The following is a 19,659-nucleotide window of genomic DNA, read 5'->3' on the forward strand; positions in this document are numbered from 1 at the left end:
CCTCTCGCCTGCACAGGCTCCAGTCCCTGCCCAGCAAAAGCTCATCCCCATGCAAAGCAGCAGCGGTGCTGAGCATGGTTAGGGACGCACAGGAACCAGCAGGGACATCTATGGGGGCACCCTCTGGGTTATCTGACACCCCCCCAGGAACAGCCACCCGTGGTGGGAGCAGGTTTGTGCCTCACGTCGTGTTTTAGCCCAGGCTCCGCAGGCTGCCCTCGGAGCAGAGCCCATGGGGTGGTGAGAGGCGGCTTTGGTGCCCTCATTGGGAAATCCAGCCCCAGCTCCCCAATCTCAGCGTGGGAGGGAATTAACGGGGGGTGCATGGGGTGTGTGGGGTGTGTGGGGTGTGTGGGGTGCCGCCGTGCAGCAGGCAGGGTGCAGAGCACTCACGTCCATGCGCATGCCCCGAGGGGAACAGCGTTACCTGCTCTCCACGAGGAGAAGACACCGAGCCCCTTACTACCCCTTCCTGCGTCCCCCAAATTCTGCTCGCTGCCGGGGGGGGGGACAAGAGATGGAGCAGATGTTTGGTGTTTGGGTTTTTTTTTTTTTTGGGGAAATGGGGGCGGAGATCCCAGCGAAAGGGAAAGGAAAGGAGAGAGCAGCCGGGCTGCCTACAGAGGGACACCAGCATCTCATAGCTGCCCCGCATCACGCTCCGGTACAGCTCCTTCTGCCCGTCGTCCAGGAGGGCCCACTCCTGCCTGCTGAACTGCACCGCCACGTCCTCGAAGGTCACCGGCACCTACGGGCGCAGCGGCCCCATAAAGCTGAGCCCCCAGCCCCTCGAACACCCGCTCAGCCCCCAAAGCCAGCCAAAGACCCCATAAGCAGCCCCCAAGCTGCTCCCCCGGTCCCACAGACGCCGCCTCGGGCTCCCAGCAGCCCCACAGTTGAACCCCGCACTGAGCCCCGGCTCCACAAACACCCTCCTCAGACCAGAATCAGACCCCAAAGCAGCCCCCAGCACCCCAAATGATCCCCAGACTGATTCCTGGACCCTCAAACACCCTCCCCCCTCCCAAATCGCCTCGTAAGCAACCCCCAGCCCCACAAACACCCCCTCCCAGCTCACAAAGACTCCACAAAGCAACCCCCAGCCCCACAAAGACCTATAAGCAGCCCCCATACTCACCCTGTCCCTACAAAGGCCCCATAAGCAGCCCCTAGGCTGCCCCCTATCCCCACAAAGACCCCAAATCACAACCCCTGCTCCCACCCATCCCCACAAAGACCCCATGAGCAGCCCCCTGGCTCCCCCCCACCCAACAAAGACCCCATAATCATCCCCCCGGCTCATCCCCATCCCCACAAAGACCCCAAATAACCCCCCCAGCTCACCCCTATGCCCACAAAGACCCCATAACCAGCCCCAGGCTCCCCTCCCATCCCCACAAAGACCCCATAAGCAGACCCCTGGCTCCTCCCCATCCCCACAAAGACACAAAATAACCCCCCCAGCCTCACCCCCATTCCCACAAAGACCCCATAAGCAGCCCCTGGCTCCCTTCCAACCCCACAAAGACCCCATAAACCAGCCCCTGGCTCCCCCCCATCTGCACAAAGACCCCATCAGCAGCCCCTGGCTTTCCCCCATCCCCACAAAGACCCCATAACCATCCCCCAGCCTCCCCCCCGACCCCACAAAGACCCCATAACCACTCCCCCGACCCCACAAAGACCCCATAACCACTCCCCCCGACCCCCCCGCCCCCACAACGACCCCATAACCACTCCCCGCCTCCCCCTCGCCCCCACAAAGATCCCATAACCACCCCCCCGCTTGCCCCCCACCCCAACAAAGACCCCATAACCACCCCCCGACCCCACAACGACCCCACAAAGACCCCATAACCACTCCCCCGCCCCCACAAAGACCCCATAACCCCCCCGGCCTCCCCCCTACCCCATACAAAGACCCCATAACCAACCCTCCCGACCCCACAAAGACCCCATAACCAACCCCCCCGGCTACTCCCCGACCCCATAACCACCCCCCCGGCCGAGCCATACCGAGGGCAGCCGCAGCCCCCCGGCTCCCCCATCCCTCAGCGCCTCCTCGGCCCGCTCCAGCCGCCGCTCCAGGGCCTGGATGCGGGCGTGCAGCCCCTCCATCACCCCCCCCCCCCGGGAACCGGGAACGGCACCGACGGGACGGGACCCGACGGGACCCCCACGGGACGGGACGGGACGGGGCGGCCCCGGGGGGCGGCCCCCGCCACCTCCCCCCCGGTCCCCGCCGGTCGCATCCCCACAGCGGCCCCCGCCGGACGGGCGGCGCCGAGCAGCGACCCCGGGAGGGGGATGCGAAGGGTGGGGGGCGACCCCTGGAGTTGGGGGGGGGGCGGAGGCTCTCCAGGGTGCTTTTTTGGGCGAAAAAAGGGTAAATTTAGGCGGATTTTACCCCACCTCCGCGGGGGCCAGCGGGAGGGCTGAGGGACCCCAAAGGGGGGGGCTCCTGGTCCCTCAGCCCCCCAGCTGCCCCCCGGCTGTCTCCTCTTTTTTATCCAGGTGATTGACAGCTGTCAATCACCCTCTGCCTCTCCGCGAGGCCGCCGGCCGGCAGGGGACGCTGTGGGGAACGGCGACAGTCCCCGGGGGGGGGACACGGGGGGGGCCAGGTGCGGCGGAGGCTCCGGGAACGGTGCAGGTAGGGCCCGGTCCCGGTCCCCGTCCCTCTTCCCCGTCCCTATCCCGGTCCCGGTGTCCCCTTGAGGGGCACTGAGCCCAGTCCCGGTGTCCCCCCGACGGGCAGGGAGAAGCGCTCCGGGTTCCCATTCCCGGTGTCCCCTCCCTTTTTAGGGTACCCCCCCCGGTCCCGGTGTGTGTCCCCCCCCCACTCGGGGATTTAAAGCTTTAAAGCCCCGGTCCCTCCGTGCCGAGCTCCCACCGCTTCCCCTCTCCACCCCCAGCAGCCCAACCACGGGTGGAGGATCCCCACGGGGTGTGTGTGTGTGTGTCCCACCCCAAAAAATAACAAAATAAAAAATAAAAAAATAAAAAATGAAAATATATAAAAAATAAAAAATAATTTAAAAATAAAAAAATAAAAAAAATAAAAAAAAAAATTAAAAAATTAAAATTAAAAATTTTAAAAAAATAAAAAATAAAATAATTTAAAAAAAAAGAAATTAAAAAATAAATAATAATAAAAAAAAAAAACGGGGGCATGGCCTCCCCGCCGCCCCCCGGTCCCCTCTGCCCTCCGGGCCCCCCCGGGAGCGGCTGCATCTCGCTGTGGACGGTGGTGGCCGCGGTGCAGGCGGTGGAGAAGAGCGTGGAGGCGCACGGAGCCCGGCTGCTGGGGCTGGAGAGGAGGACGGGGAGCACCGAGAAGAAGTCCGTGGACTGCCAGAGGACGGTGGTGGAGTTCGGCAACCGGCTGGAGAGCAAGCTGGCCCTGCTGGGCACCCTCGTCCAGGAGTACGGCCACCTCCAGCAGCGCCTGGAGAGCGTGGAGAACCTGCTGAGGAACGGGAACCTCTGGGTGCTGCGCCTGCCCCCCACACCCCACGGAGAGGTGCCCAAGGTAAGGCTCATTATCATCGTCACATCGCATTATCACATCCCAGCGGGGCCTTCAGGCCGTCCTACGGGGTGCTGAACGGGTGCTGCAGGACAAGGGGGGGTCCCCAGAGCCCCTTAATTTCCCCGAGCACATCAGGTTGTGCAGGGGGTGCTGCCCCGTGCCACAAACAGGGGTGCTGTCCTGCGCCACGAGCAAGGATCTGAGCTGGCTGATTATTCCTGTGCACGTCGGCCTGAGTTGAATCTCACTGGCAAAGGACAGGCTGTTACCTTCCACAATACACAATAACTTTTTTCCCCCGAAAATGACACCAAAGTATAGGAATTACCTTTATTATGGGGGGTAGAAACATCGAGTATTCACAGAATTAGCACAAATTAACAAAGTTATTCAAACTAAACATCCTCAGCTTTACTCTCTTCATATAATGACAATGCCCCCAGACAGGATTTCTTCTCTCCTTTCAGCACCTGATCTATGCTAGCAGTAAAAAAGAAATAGAAATGCAGAAGTTTTCTTCCCCTGGTGCTGTAAGCACGGCAGAGGGGTCTCCCCGTACCGGAGCGGGTGCTGAGTTTGTGACCTCTACACTTGCAGGTCCCAGAAGGGTTTGACAGCAGCGCCGCCGGCTTCTCCGAGCCGGAGTGGGAGAACCTGGAGGAATGGCAGAGGGAGCTGTACAGAAACGTGCTGAGGGGGAGCGGCGAATCTCTGATCTCTCTGGGTAAATAACGCGTCCGCAGTCGGCTGTCGGTGCTGCCAGACGAGCTCTGTTTCGGGGGGCTTCTTCCCACACCTGGGAGCTGAAGTTGTGGAAACATGAGGAAGGCTGTGCCCGCTGCTGAGGCCACGTCACGTCCAGCCCCGCGGTGGCCAGGACTCCCTGAGGTGGGCACTGGCTGCAGTCACCTCCAGAGGCTGCTCCGTGCCAAGCGCAGCCCGCAGACCCCTTCCCTGAGGTCCCCAGATGTTTTCTGCGATGGGGCTGGCTGCCCGAGCCAGAAGCCACCATATTTTGGTGTGCCCTGCAGAGAGCTCTCACCAAATGGTGTGTTTGGATGATGGAGCCACCTCGGGGCGTGCAGCTGCTGCCAGCAGCGTTTGCAGAGGTCCCTTCCTTGCCCTGAGCACCGAGGACTTTGCTCACCCCTGTGCTGCTGCAGGCTCGCTCCCTCGCCAGGCACCTACAGCAACAAGGGCGGTTGGAAGCAACAATTCTGAAGGTAATTTCTCTGTCTCTCGACAGATTATGCCATCTCCAAACCCGACCTCCTGTCCCGGCTGCAGAGAGAGGTGCGCTGCGATGAGGTGGATTTGGGAGAGAGGGAGATTCCTGTGGAGCCGAGTGCAGGCAAGGAATGAATTGATTGTGGGTTATTCCTTGGGGATGGTGTTGGGTGGTGATGGATCCTGATTTGCTCTCGCAGGGACTTCTCAGGTCTTAGGAGGAGCAAGTCCCAGGGGAGTAATAGCATTAGAAAACGTATAACGGGTTTGATCTTTCCCGTTAGCAGAGTCTCTGGTGTTTAGACCTGATGCAAGCAGCCAGGACAGCAAAGGAGGCGTGCAGTGCCCGGCAGAACAGGAGAACCTGGAGGCAAAAGCAGTGCTGGCAGACCCCACACACGGTGAGTGCTGTTCTGGAAGAGCGTGCTTGGACACAACAGCAGCAAGGATGCTGTCCTGAAACACGATCAGCTGTGGGGTAGTGGGAAGCCCCCAGCAGTAGGAGCAGGAGGTGCTGGAGGGGGGTTGGAAATGAATGCAGGGTAGCTGAGAGCTCCCCTGGGTGCAGCAAGGGAAGGGTGGAAGGATGCTGTGACACCTGGTGAGGGAATTCCCTCTTTATACCAGCAGAGTACGGCGTTCCCGAGCCGAGCTTCGCAGGCGCTCTGAAGCAAGAGGACGAGGCGTGCTCGGAGGAGCAGGGAGCCACGGAGGACATGGAGTTCACTGAGCTCAGCGTGGGTGAGTTGTGAGCAGCCCCACAACGCGCAGGGAGAGCTGGTGCTGTGGGACAGCGTGTGCTGAGGCCTGGGGAGAGAGCAGGAGCCTTCCTGAGGTCAGCAGAGCCGGCAGGAATCAGTCCTGGTCTCCGTTTCTTCTCCTTGTTGGCAGTGGGGCTTGCTCAGGGTTTGATATTTGCCCCGCTGGGAGTAAATCCTGGATGCTCTTTCTCATGCCCCTAGTGTCACCTCGGCGTGTTGTCACCTGCCAGGCACTGCTCAGCACCAGTGAACTGGGACGTGACACTGTCCAGATGGGAGGCCAAACCCCGTTCAGATTCTGCCCTCACACTGCCCACAACTTTTTAACTAGAAGCTGCCAGCAGTTGGGTGCTTTCCCACCTACAGGCCATGCTCCTGTCCAGGTCAACCGAAATTAAATGTTCGGGTAGGAAGGAGTCAAGAGAAAGCTCCCGGCAGGTTTAGGGTGAGTAGAGAACCCCAGGCACCTAGCTCGGAGGTGAGAAGCAATGAAACCTCAGAGAAAACCTACTTGCACTGCCTCAGGGGGGCCACGGGGATGCTTCCTGACATCCAAGGCAGCGGTAGGCACATCCTGACTCAAAAGCAGCGAGTGTTTGTGTGTCCCCTTTCACAAAGGAGGCCACACAGGTGGTTCTCCACGTCCTGGGAGTAGAGGGAAGGCAGCTGGGAAGGCAGAAAACACTTTGGAGGAGGACGGTGGCTGCAGACAGCTTTGTGAACTGTCTGGGGAGCACTGGATGCTTGTCTTGAAAGGCTGCGCTCCTCTCTGCCCCCTGCCTGGTGGCTTTTCAGAGTCACTGCTAAGCCAGCTGAAAAGGAAGCACTCCCGTGCTTCTCAGTCACATTCCCTCTTCTTTTAGTCTCTCTTCCCTGCGTGAGAGGCGCCTGTTTGATTTTGGGGGCGGCAGGGGAACGAGTGAGGGGGTTTCAGAAGCGTCCCGTGTCACCCACCAGTGAATGCCCCTTTGTTTTTCTCCTCAGTCCCAGCAGACGAGGTGATAGCGTTCAAAATAGAGCAGCTGGACTCCGACGAATGCCTGCAGAGCTCCGAGTCCCCCACAGCTTTATCTAGGGATGCGGAGGAGGTGGTTTTCCAGGGCCCCAGCGAGGCGCTGCCCTTCGATGGTCAGTACGGCTCTCCCGCGCCCCTGGGAAACCTGAGCACGAGCAGGCTGGTGCCGTCCGCGCACGGGGAAGGTGGCCTGGGCGAAATCAGCACCGTCACGTTCTACAGGCAAGACCGCCCCGAGGAGAGACCCCACTCCTGCGCCGCCTGTAGGAAGGGCTTGTGCCTGAAGAAGATGCTGATGATGCAGCAGCAGGGTCACGGCACGCCGTGCGGTGCCGAGGACCCGGAGGACGGGGAGGTTTTCCTCCAGCAGCAGCACCAGGTGGAGGACAGGCCCCGCGTGGGCAGGGGGAGCTTCAGGCAGAACCAGAACACAAAAGGCAGGGACAAGGCGCGCGGCACCGACAAACCGAGCCAGAAGAGCCACGCTCTGGGAAGGACTTACAGGTGCAACAAGTGCCAGGAGCTCTTCCCCCAGAAGAAAACCCTCATCATCCACCGGCGCGTGCACTCGGGGCGCAGCCCAGGCGTCCTCTGGTGCTCCTACTGCGGCAAGACCTTCAGCCACCCCTCCAACCTCACCCGGCACCAGAGGATCCACACCGGGGAGAGGCCGTACCAGTGCGGCGAGTGCTCCAAGCGCTTCACCCAGAAGCAGCACCTCCTCCAGCACGAGAAGATCCACCTGCGTGAGAGGAACTGCGTGGCTGGCGGTCGCACGAGGGAGGCTCCACTGCACAGCTTCTAGGTCGTGCGGGGCTCCCGTGGCCCTACAGCCCCGGGGTGGAAGAGGTAAGGGAGGAGAGAACCTCTGCTGCTCAGCACTGAAGTCCCTCCAGCAATTTATCCCAAAGGTCCGAGCAAAGTAGGATTAGGATCCAACTTGGCACTGCTGCCCTCTTCTTCGTGGTGGTGATGGCACGCCATAATACCTCATAGAGAACCCAGGATCTCTTAAGGATGAAACTGTCTGGGGCCTCTCCAGGTTTGAATCAGTTACTTGAGCTGGCTACAAACAGCAAAGTAAGGTTTTTGGAAGGAGCCGCTCTTTGCCTGGAGTTTCCCCGGCTGCTCTCCTGGATGAACTTCTGCTGTGCTCAGTTTCATGGGCAGGTTTGAGTCACACGTTTGCAAAAGACTCCACGCAACTGAACACGTGCACGAGGTGGGGGCTGGCTCATGGCTTGCACGGATGCCCCGTGTGCCAAAGAGGGGCGGCTGCTCAGTTCCTAGCTCTCCATGCACAGGCCAAGTGACATTTTTATTGCTGCTGCTGCTGGGGAAGCTCACTCAAAATACAGGTTCATCTCCTGGAGCGGCTGAGGTTGGGGGCACCTCTGGGTCCATCCAGTCCAACCCCTGCTCCTGCAGGGCCACCCAGAGCTGGTGCCACACATCCCGGTGGCTTCTGAAGATCTCCAAGGAGGAGAATCCCCAGCCTCTCACAGTTCCTTCTCTAAAATCAGATTTATTTTTCTGGAAACTGCAGCGGTAGGGCCACCGCATGCCCTGATGCGTGAGGTTGTTCTGACGTGCACTGGGTCCTGCTCCGCTGGAGGCTGGGTTTGTAGTGCAGGAACTGCGGGGAATTCGCTTCATTGCCTCCTCCTGAGCACACCTGAGGGAGGTGGCGTTGCTCAGACTCCTCCTGAGACCTGCAGGACTCCCAGTGGAACTGAAAGGGGAAAGCACTTGTTAGCCAAAGGCAGTGCACAGCTGTGTGTTGGGATAACTTTCTGCTAACTGCCTGCACGTTAACACTTTTCTTTGTATGTCACTATCGTCTTCATCTCCCTTTCCTCCTGTTAGCTTGGGGTTGATATCATATTTTTTTTTTTTTGCATTATATCCCCAAATGAAATGTGTTTAACAAATGGCCCAAGTACATCGTGCAACTTCAGGGCTTGTGCTGCTGCCTGACCTGCTTGAAAGCTGCTGCGGGTTCTCCCCATCACTCACCAGGCTTTAGAAACCCCTCTGTCACTGCCCGGTCCCCGCTTTTGGCCAAGAAGTGAGGTCCCTCTCCAGGTCCTCGCTGTTCATCGCCGCCTGCTCTGATCCGTTTAAGCTAACCCGATGCTTGCAGAATCCAGAGCAGGTCAGGGTGAACGTGCTGTGAGCCTGTGCTGCGGGACAGAGCTGGCACAAAGCCCCTGGCAGGAGTGTCAGCCGCTGCAGGTGTTTGCCTGCTGACATCTGCCTGCAGCCTCTTCTCGCCTTGGTGCCGCTGAGGTCTTTGATCTCTCAGCTTCTGACGTGTCTGAGTGGGTCTGTGTGCGGTGAGCCTCTCTGCCTGTAGCCGTTTGGGTTTTTTTTACAAATATGAGACCTGTGGGGACAGAGGGTTCCGTATTTCATCACTTCTCGGGGTTCAGTGGCCTCTTGCTGCTATAAATCTGGTCCACGTGCATTCTTTCTCTCCGCTATTTGACGTGCTGAAGGAAAATCTCTCGGCAGTTAGCAGTGCATTCGATACCCAGACAGCTCGTTTGGGTCTTGTTCAATAGGCAGGTGAGCTAATCAGTCCTCCAGTGGTTTCCTGCTGACTGGTGAAGCTGCTTGTCTCCCTTTCACCTTTTTTGTTAACAGCCTGTGAGCCTTCAGGGCAGGGAACACGTTTCTATCTGTGTGTGAAACGCCAGTTACATCTACGGCAGTAGATACTTGATTTTTTGATAATAATGACATGAAACTTGAACGGATTAAAGTGTGAAGTCCTCGGTGCTTCTTTTTTTTTTGGTCTTTTTCTAATGTCGCTGTACCTGCTTCTCCTTGCCCTGGGTGTGAGTGCACAGGGAAGGATCCCAGGGACCTTCCCATCTGTGCTGGAGCTGGGGAGGTCTGTCACACCTACCTCTCGTTCCCTGCTCAAAGCAACTGGCAGTTTGTTGTATTTCTTCTTACTGATTGGAAGACAAAAGCCTCCCTTGCAGAACAGAGTGGGTTTTCATTGTTTTTTTTTTTCTTATTTTTTTTTAATACTGCAGCAGAACCTGAGCAGGAGCGTTGTTTTCCACGCGAGCATGAGATCCAAAGAGGGCCGGAATGGTAACAGCACCTAAAAATAGCATGTAAGTGAGCTCACTGTGCAGTCCTCATCCTGCGGGCAGATCACATCGATCCTGCTGCAGGCAAAAAGTTTTCAGCAGCCACAGCGCTGCAGTCGCCATCAGCTCAGCCCACTCCTTTGAGTCCGGGAGGAGCAGGATTATTCTGGGGTAAAGGTGCAGAGGTGCTCCAATTGCCCTCTGACCTGAACAGCTGAAAATTTGGGAACATTTCAGCAGCATTTGTGGGTTATTCTACACGAGCTACAGGAGACTATTGTGGGCTGCTATGGTATGTTACAAAAGGATGGTAAAAAACACTGGGGTCCTCACCACAACTGTAAAAATCAGCAAAAAGTCAGGCATTTTAGCACTGTGGGCTGAGAAGGGTTATGCTATCTTAACAGCACTCTCCTATTTTTGTCTGAGACCTCACATTTTAACTGCTACAAAGCATCAGAGGCAATTGATGTGCTCCATATTTCAGCACGTCCTGATGCTAGCTGTGATAATACAGACAGAGCAGTATTTTGCGCAGTGAGTCACAGTTTCCCTGCTCGAGCCCAGCTCTCTTGTATTTCAGAGATCAATATGTATATTTCAAATGAATCTCGGAGCTATTTTGAGGTTCGTGCAGCTTAAATTTCAGAAATGCAGCCCTGAATTCGAGAACAAACATTGCCAAGTGACACAGAAATGTGCTGCTCTCCAAGGAGAGAAGAAAAATCCTTGCCCAGATGCCGTGATGCTTACAGGACAGAGCAGAAGCTGCAGGGAGAGGCCAGGGAAGATGCAGGAGGGGAGGGAGAATTTCAGGAGCACAAGGTGATGCTCACGGAGTCCTCACACCTCCCATGAACAAGTGCTGTGCTTTTGCCCTCCTTGGGTAGCTCCTCTCAGTGTAACTTTTCTGATCTTCCATTGCATGGTTTGATACAGCTTAGGCTGGAATATGACTGCAACCTCAAAGCCAGATGTCTAGGCTGAGGTATTCTTTACAAAAGAAGGCAAAAACATGCTCAGAGAAGCAGAGAAGACACAGCTGATGCAGGACAGCAACGACCCATTGGATTCTCGATGGAGGGGCAGGCGCTGAGCTCTGCTCTCTGGGGACAGCGCCAGGACCCGAGGGAACAGCATGGAGCTGGGACAGGGGAGGGTCAGGCTGGGGGTTAGGGAAAGGGTCTGCACCCAGAGGTGGTCGGGCACTGGGACAGGCTGCCCAGGGGCGTGGGCACGGCCCCGAGCTGCCAGAGCTCAGGAATCATCTGGACAGTGCTCTCAGACACAGGGTCTGGTTTTTGGGTGGTCCTTTGGGGACCCAGGACTTGGACTCAATGATCCTGGTGGGTCCCTTCCGACTCAGGATATTCGGTGATTCTACGACTCCATTTTGTTTAAGAGCAGCTCAAGTTTTTATTTGTTCATTTTGCAAGTACCTTCCGCTGCTAGAGCAACTGCACATCTTTTATTGCTTTACGACTTCAGATTTTTGTTTATAAAAGCCTCTCTGCGCGTCCTACCCCACAGAGGCAGGAATTCTTCACATACCACGGGAACACGGCCACTTCTGCATTTCGGATCAGCGGGCCAGCTCTCCTGCACCCAGCTCCTTAAGCAGCAATTAAATGCAGGATGTGAGGGCATGTCCCTCCAACAGGCCTCGAACAATTCACGTGCCCATAGCTGTCACCTAGCGCCGTGTCCAGGTTCTGGAGCCTCTTTCTGTCCCTTCCTAGGATGGGCCAAGCTGGATGGGGCTGGCCTGGGCTGGGGGCAGGGGGCCCTGGGCATGGCAGGGGGTGGCCAAGAGGGACTTTGGGGTCCCTTCCCACCCAGACCTATCTGTGGGTATGAGCAGTTTATTGTAGTACAGGTCAAACACCAGATTCCGACTATTGGAGGTGGCTGGAGAGCTCGTGGAATCATAAAATATCCCGAGTTGGAATGGACCCACAAGGATCATCGGGTCCAACTCCAGCTGATTGGGATCACTGAGTCACAACTCAGCACCATCCTGACACCTCTCTGCAGCAAGAACGAGCACGTCAACGACATCAGTAATGTCAGCAAACACTTTTATCTTTGCAGTTTTAATCGCTTCAGAGGTGAAGGAGGTCCTGTAGGTCCTGTTTCGTGTAGCTGGTGGCCAGGCAGTTTAGCAAATGTCCTGGATTAGGATGAGCTGAGGTCGTGCTGCCCAGCATCCTGCGGGTCACACAGCAGCTATATGGCACAGAGGGTGGCCTGGAGGTGTTACCTGACCTGGTGAAGGCTGCCCTGTAGGGACACCCACAGAGGAGCCCCTGGGTGCTTCTGGTCAGGCTGGAGTCTGAAAAACACATGGAGGCATCACTCTGGGAGGCTGGTGACACCATAGATGGGGTGGTAGCAGGGCCAGGCAAACCACAGCCGTGGCTAGGACGCACCGCATGGCCACCGTGCCCCTGTCCTGGGGCCGTGGCAGTCCCCAAAATGAACCTCAGGTGCCCCACACCATGGGTCAGCACAAGCCTCGTGCACAGAGGGGCTCCTGTACCCTCACAGGTCCCAGCCGTGCTCCCTGCACCCAACATTTTGTTGCATTTTTTTTCTGATTTACAAATTCAGCAGATGTTGGCTGCAGCTCTTGGGGTCACAAGAGCGAGGAACATCACCGCCGTCCCCCGACGTGGCACTGGTGAGACCGCAGCTCCCGCCAGCACCCCGAAAGGAGGATGCGGGGAGGGAGGTGTCGGCATTTCTCGGTGACAGGACGTGAGGGAACAGGCTCGAGTTGCTGCAGGGCATGGCTACGTTGGGTTTGGGGCAGGATTTCTTCATGGAGAGGGTGGCCAACGGGAGCGTGGGTTGGTGCACCCAGTGTGCCAGGCTCTGGTTCAGCTTCTTGTCACAGAATCCCAGCCCGGTTGGGGCTGGAGGCACCCCCAGGTCCCTCTGTTCCCAGATGTGCTTCAGCAGCCCCAGGATCTGCCCTTATTCTTACTGTTTAGGAGAAATTCAGAGAGTTTAAAGTGAAAAATGATTCATTTGTGAGTGTGTTTCTGTCACCGGTACTCCTGACAAGGTGTTGGGTGTTACTTAGCGTGGCAAGCTTTACATTTTCAGGTTGACTTTTAATTAATAAATTAATAAATAAATAAAGCGTCCCAGCGTGGCAGGCTCTGGTTCAGCTTCTTGTCACAGAATCCCAACCAGGTTGGGCTGGAGGCCCCTTCCAGGTCCCTCTGCTCCCAGATGTGCTCCAGCAGCCCCCGGATCTGACCCTGTTCCCACTATTTAGGACAAATTCAGAGAGTTTAAAACAGAAAACGATTTATTTGTGAGTGTGTTTCTGTCACTGCTACTCCTGACGAGGTGCTAGGTGTAACTTAGTGTGGCAAGCTTTACATTTTCAGGCTGAATTTTAACAAATAAATAGATAAATAAAGCATCCCAGCGTGCCAGGCTCTGGTTCAGCTTCTTGTCACAGAATCCCAGCCCGGTTGGTCTGAAGGCCCCCTCAGGGTCCCTCTGGTCCCAGATGTGCTCCAGCAGCCCCCGGATCTGACCCTGTTCCCACTATTTAGGACAAATTCAGAGAGTTTAAAACAGAAAATGATTTATTTGTGAGTGTGTTTCTGTCACTGCTACTCCTGACAAGGCGTTGGGTGTTACTTCGCGTGGCAACCTTTACATTTTCAGGCTGACTTTTAACGAACAAATCGATAAATAAAGCGTCCCAGCGCCTCAGCCTCTCGGTCAGCCGGGCCCCCCGGGCCCCGCGGGCGGCTGCAGGGGGCGCTGCGGGGCCGGGCGCGGAGCTCGGGGCCGCGGAGCTCGGCGGCGGCCATGGCAGGGGGCCGGGAGCCGGGGCGGGCGGCGGCGATACCGGGCTCGGTGTCGGTATCGGCGAGGCTGCTCCGCCTGGAGGCCCGCTTAGCACGGGCGGAGCGGCAGCTCCGGGCCGCCCTGGCCCTGCGCGGCCGGCTGCAGGCGCTGGAGCGGCGGCTGGAGCGCGGAAGCCGTCGAGGGGCTGCGGGGCCGAGGGGCCCGGCCCGGTTGCGGGCATCGTGGGCGCCCTTCGGGGAACGGGAGCGGCGGGCGCTGCCGGGCTGGCGCCGGGCCCTGCGCCGGGCCCCTCGCAGGAGCCCCCGCGGAGCGCTGCTCCCCCGCGGTAAGGGCCCGAGAGGGGGGAATGGGAGCGGGGTGGTCGTGGGGAAGGGGGTCGGGGGATCCCTGCTGCATATGGAGGCACAAGGAGGACCCCAGAGCCATCAAGGAGCCCCCACAGCTCGCCCCGTGTCCTCCTTATACTGGGGAGCCCCCCGGTGCTCACAGCCCCAGGGTACCCCCAGCCTGCATCCTCGTCTCCCCTTCCAGCTGCCCTGCTTTGGTGTAAAGCCCCTAACCCCGTCAGCCACCCTTTTTCCCCAGGGCTGGCTGTTAAAGCATCTTCTGAGCCCCTCACACAAATATCCGTGCTGGGGCGTACACCCCTGAAGGGCTGCATCGATCCCTTCCTTGTGGTACCAGAGCGTAAAGGTAGAGCAAGGCGTGGAGCATCAGCCTGTCCGCCTTCCCCTTTGTATTTCTTGGAGGCGTTTTTCTTTTTCAATAGCTTTTATTCATGATTTTCTCTTAGCGATGTTCTTTCTAAGCTCTGTTCTTGCTCTGTATGAAGCGGTGAATTTCAGCATCCAGCTTTCCCTATGGGCTAGAAGTGCTGTGGGTGTGACTGAGCAGAGACTGGCAGAGCCAAAGCAGCAGCAGGACTCGAAAACCCGAATTCAGTGGCACCTTCCTCCCCCCGAGACACCTAGAATAAGATTTTGTTTCCTGATGTTGGCTGCAGCAAACCAGGCATTGCAGCCGCAGAAACGTGTGTGTGTCCCTGAAGCTCACCGAGGGCTTTGTGGCAGATACCTGAGCTCTGCTGAAGGGGTCTTGGGCAGCAGGAGCTAGGTCTGAAGCGAGGTTTTCGCTGGTACCAGAGCTAGAACAGAGCTGCTGAGCCTGGGATGGGATGAGAATGTTAATTAATGTTGTACACGGAATTAAAATACCCTTGCTTCCTCTGAACAGAAGACAGCATAATCCATGTTAAACAAGAAGAGTTGTGTGCAGCGGATCAGGAAGAGGTGGAGGCTACGGGAGCTCTGGAAGAGCCCTGCCCAGGTGAGTAACTGCATACCTCGGAGGGAAGAAGGCAGAGGGATTAGATTCTAAGCTTTTTTTTTTTTTTTTTTTCCCTCACGTATTCCAAATATTTTATAAAAAGCTCACGTTTCTGAGCAGACTTGCTACCAGTCCTGACAGGTGAGCAGCTGGTATTTCATCTTTTCCCTTCTTGCAGCTGCCCTGGAGTTCGTGGCTGGTTTTCATCCAAACAGTGGAAGGGGAAATGTTTCACTCCCCCTTAAATTCCTTACTCTGCGCCCCTCGAGCTGACAGCTGGAAGCTGCTTACTCACTTTTTTGGGCCAAAGAGTTAGCTCGGAAGAGGCAAAATCAGTGTCAGGACCAGACATGGGGCACCTTACCCTTTACGAAGGGTGGCAGCTCTGTCTGTTGGCTGCGCTAATTTTATTTGGCCTGTAGCTTGTAAAGCAAACTGGGATTTTTAGGCCTTTCTGTCAGATTTCATTTAGAAAGCAGGCTCATGTAAAATCTAGGGTTGCCATGGGGAAAAACAAAACAAGGACAAGTCTCAGCCTTGTAAAATCTTGAACTTAAGCACATCTGATAAGCTTGTCTTGAATTTTGTCCTTTATCAGAGCCAGCGTTTTATGAGCCCGAGACTTCAGGTCGGATCAAGAGAGGCACGGAGGCGTATGCCAGAGAGCTGCTGGGTGCAGAGGGCGAAGATGTCCCAGGAGACCCTGACACGGGTGAGGATTCCCTGGAAAAACCTCCTGGTGTAGGAGTGACCACTTGGGTGGCTCCTGAGGCTTTGCCAGCACTTTTCCTACCTTTGTGAGCTCCTCAGTCTTCTGTGCTTTGCAGCTTTCTGCAGTGTTTCTCAACTGTGTACGTTTTCCCCAATGAACAGAATTTCAGACTTGTGCAACCGATGTTATGTCATGGATTAAACAAGAGGAGGAGCCGCGCTGCCCTGAACGCCAAGACTCCAAGAAAGAAGAAATCTGTACGTACCCAAGAACAGGTCAGTAGTGAATTTTATCTGAGATTCCCTGGGATAGCAGATCCAATTTGGAGCATTTTTTATCTTACATTAAATGTCTTGGCTGTACGATGTAAGCCATGAAAGAACCGGTGCAAACCTCAGTCTGCCAGGTAATGTTTGTTCACAAAATTGTATTCTGTCAGCTGAAGAGTCTCTTCCCTCCCTCAGCTGCCCTAAAACTGTCATAAACACCTCCTTGGTTTTCAGTTCAGGCAGGCAGGGTGGTGTGCTCAGGTTGGTAGTTTCAGCTGGCTTGGTGTGTCCAAACCTGGTACCAACAACCGTGGAGCCTTGGCTTTGTGTTCCTGAGCAGGAGAGCTCTCCTGCAGCAAAATGCAAACAACTTCAGGCAGCTTTAATGCAGACAACTTTAGGACGTGCCGTTTGGAGATGTCCATAGTAACAGTAATTCAGAGGAGGTTTCGGACAGAGCAGATGGAGTATGGATTGTAGTTGAGGTGGAGTTGATTGAGAGGGATTCATCTTTGGGTCAAGGCTCAAGCTCAGGGAATAGGTGTGCAAATTGGGACAGGGATTTTAAATACAACCTCTTGGACCGCAACCCAGGACAGTTCAGCATAGCTCTCAAGTGGAAAATTGAGGAGGAGTAGGCAGAAGAATATTTTGTGTAGAAATCAGTTGGTAGCCCAGAATGCCTCCAGTTCCTGTAAATAATTTGGGCATTCATGGACATTGACGGGCACGTGGTGAAGCTGCTATAAATTAATGGATAAATTAATTTATTGCCAGTGACAGTAGGGACTGCCTACACAAATGGTTTCACCCCACAGAAAAAAAGGTCCTTTAGGATATTGCCCTGGTGCAGGGCTGGCTCAGCTCCACCAAACTCCTTCCTGAGACACCAATTTGGGCTGCTGGTAGAGGCCTCGGGGCACGGGCTCCCAGCTGACTCTGTTCCAGGCCCTCCAGCCTGTCCTGCCACGTACCCCGCGGCTACCGAGGCGAGAGGACGTGCTGGGATGGTTACGCTGGTGCCTTTTGCACAAAATGCTTTAGCTTGGCCTGTGGCAACTGTTTGTGTGCTGATGTCCTAGTGCCAATGTCCAGCAGGACGAATGAGAGCTCGGGGTGTTTCTGCAGTGTGGATAATGTTGGTCTCAGCTGGCTGGTCTGTGGTCCCACACAGTGCTTGGTAGCAATGTGCTACGATGGAAGGGTCACAGGGGACAGAGAAATGTCTCTGGACATGGAAAAATGGAAAAAAAAAAGGGGACGTGGAAAATGAGGAGCCTGAGCTGAAGTCCACTGATGGAAAACAAAACACTGGGTTATTGTCACAGGGAGCTGTAATTACAGAAAAAGGGAATTTGCAGTCAGCAGAGCTCCAGGCAGGGCCGAGTGGGGCGTCCTTTGCCCAGTGATAAATCTAGAGCTGTGCCGAAGCAGCTAAGGTGCCAGGTACCTCTTGGGGTTGGATTGGTGGGGGTCGGAGGAAGGCAGGAGAGGAACATGGGCCTTAGTGATTTTTCACACAGATTTCAAAATAATAACTGCTATCAGACCATTTATTTTCCTGGGGATTTTGTTTCAGTGGAACACTGGTACTCGCCCTTCCCCTCACTACTGAAGCCTCCCATCTTAGGCACTTTGCCCATTGGTGCAAGAATATTGAAGAAGGTATTTTTGTGATACTCTCAGGAGGCTTCTTTAACTGAAAGTCTGTGAAATCTGTCTGTTTCAGTGCATGATGAGAACATGAAGAAGGATTCTCCGGCAGATAGCTTTGGAAGCACGGTCTGTGACTCTGGCGTACTGGGGAGACCCGGAGAGAAGTTTTGCAAGGATCCCACCCCTGGAGTGACGTGGGACAGTCAGTGGAATTCGGAAATGATGGGAACGAACACCACCAGGAACGGCTTTGGGGATGACGCTCGGTACAACCAGGCATTTGGTGAACACTTAGACTTCTTCAGCGCTCAGGAAAATGTTGGAAAGAGGCCGTGTGCCTACAGCAAATATGAGAGAGACTCCAGCCAGCAGGAACCTCTTCCAGCTCCCCGGGGAGGCCGAGAAGAGGCATTTCCAGGCCCCGTATGCGAGAAGAGGCTCAGCGAGAGGATGCTCCAGCAGCAGCCCGGTGCTCCGGGGGAGAAACGTGCGGGGCAGAGGGCTCCTGTTTCGGGGCCACCGCTGACAGCCCACGGACAGAAGGCTGCAGGTGGAAGCAGCATTTGTGCAGAGGATCATCCAGCTGTGGGACACAGGGAGAAGCTCCCCACAGAAAAACCCATTCCCAGCCCCTGTGGGGATGACCCGCGGGACGTGTCGGAGGCACCCAAGGGCGGCTTGGCGGGCCAGCAGCAGAGCCAGGGCAGGGGGAAGTCCTACATCTGCAATGACTGTGGGAAAAGCTTTGTGTGCCACTCCTGGCTCGTTCGCCACCAGATGACTCACACGGGAGAGAGGCCCTACAAGTGCTCGGAGTGTGACAAAAGCTACCGGAGGAAAGATTATCTTTTAAACCACCTGCGCCGCCACTCGGGAGAGGGGCTGTTCCAGTGCCACCTCTGCAGGAAGAGATTTGTGCTCAGGAGGAGTTTAGTTAAGCACCAGGAGAGCCACGTGCAAGAAACACAACGGACTGTGGGCGCTTGGCCCTGCGCAGAGATTCGGGAATCTGTTGTGCACTCCAGATAGAAAATCTGATGGGTTTCCCGGCCCGTTTAGGGGCAGCAGGGTCTCCCAGCGGGCAGGAGGAGGCTGTTGAGCGGCCGCCCTGCGCCCCCTGCCTGGGAAGGGGATATTTTGGGGGTTGTTTTCTGCTGGGCATGTTGGGGTGGTTTGTGGAGCTGCCTCGCAGCTCTCCGCGGTGCCTGCCCGAGGGTGTTGGGGACGTGTAGGAAATGTGCAGCGCTCCGTTACTGCACACAGAACGACACCAGCACACAGAAAAACTCGTGGTGCTTCGGGCAGAACATCCGAAGTGTCATCCTGAGACGTCTTAGACCCCAGAGACTGGTCTAAAAACAAATTCAAGTTACTGCTGGCTCACTAAGCACATGAAATCGTGTGAGGGAACACCCAACGCATGTGAAAACCTTCGAGAAAGGAAGCGGTGACCCCACGGCTGCCTCTCCAGCAAGTGGTAGCTGGATGGCGTGGCCTGGGGGCAGTGTGAGCCCTCCTGGGAGCACATTTTGGGGGCTCCAAGCTGCTGGGGCTGGGGCTGGCCTGGATGAGGCGATGCAGAGCAACTGGGGGGCCTGGAGCGCGGTTGCCATTTTGTGTAGCCTTAAAATTCTTTTCCGCTGCCCTTCGCCATGTCGTTACAGGCCTGCTGGGGCCGTTTGTACAATTTTCTGCGTCCCGTGAAAACAGAAAAGCTCAAGACTAGCCGTTTTCTCAATTTTTACCTTCAGTAATTGTATTTTTGGTCAATGTTGGTGTTTCTCGGGGGCAGTGCTGTTAGGGAGTTGTGCCCCGAGGTGCCGGGAGGCCTGGGGTATAGCTTGGTGGTGTTGGGGTGGGACAAAGGCAGCCGCAGCCCCTGGTCCTGCAGGGCTCACTCGCCATGTCATTACAGGCTGCGTCAGATTGAGGCAAAAACGTGTGGTTTTGGCTTATTTTGCCTGGAAATGTGCATTTTTGTAAAATTTACATTATCAGGAGAGCCCTGTGCCTCATTCTCCAGCGAAAGGAGAAGAGCTGGGGTGGGATGGGGCCGATGCCGGTGTCACGGGCACTGCCCCGGGACCCCCGGGTCCCCCCCGGTCCCCTCCGGTCCTGTCACGCCGCCCCCCCCCCCCCTCCCGCCCCGCTCTCCTCAGGTTCCCGCCACCCCGCGCCGTTGCTATGGCAACCGCTTAGCGCGTTCCCGCCACGCCCGCTCCCTGC

General features: G+C 56.2%; 1 protein-coding gene across 1 annotated transcript; it reads left to right on the top strand.

Annotated features, from left to right (window-relative positions):
• Nucleotides 1–3,172: 3,172 nt before the first annotated feature.
• On the top strand, nucleotides 3,173–18,462 carry LOC311207111 (uncharacterized protein; the record flags this gene model as incomplete). Its single annotated transcript, XM_084283012.1, has 11 exons — nucleotides 3,173–3,532; nucleotides 4,130–4,256; nucleotides 4,779–4,883; nucleotides 5,044–5,160; nucleotides 5,390–5,500; nucleotides 6,505–7,281; nucleotides 13,385–13,795; nucleotides 14,704–14,796; nucleotides 15,395–15,508; nucleotides 15,670–15,783; nucleotides 17,507–18,462. The coding sequence occupies 11 exons, from the start codon at nucleotides 3,173–3,175 to the stop codon at nucleotides 18,460–18,462; spliced, it is 3,285 nt and encodes a 1,094-aa protein (XP_084139138.1).
• Nucleotides 18,463–19,659: the final 1,197 nt, after the last annotated feature.

This window comes from Netta rufina, assembly GCF_964035555.1.
Source record: "Netta rufina genome assembly, chromosome: 2".
In the NCBI taxonomy this organism is placed as follows: domain Eukaryota; kingdom Metazoa; phylum Chordata; class Aves; order Anseriformes; family Anatidae; genus Netta; species Netta rufina.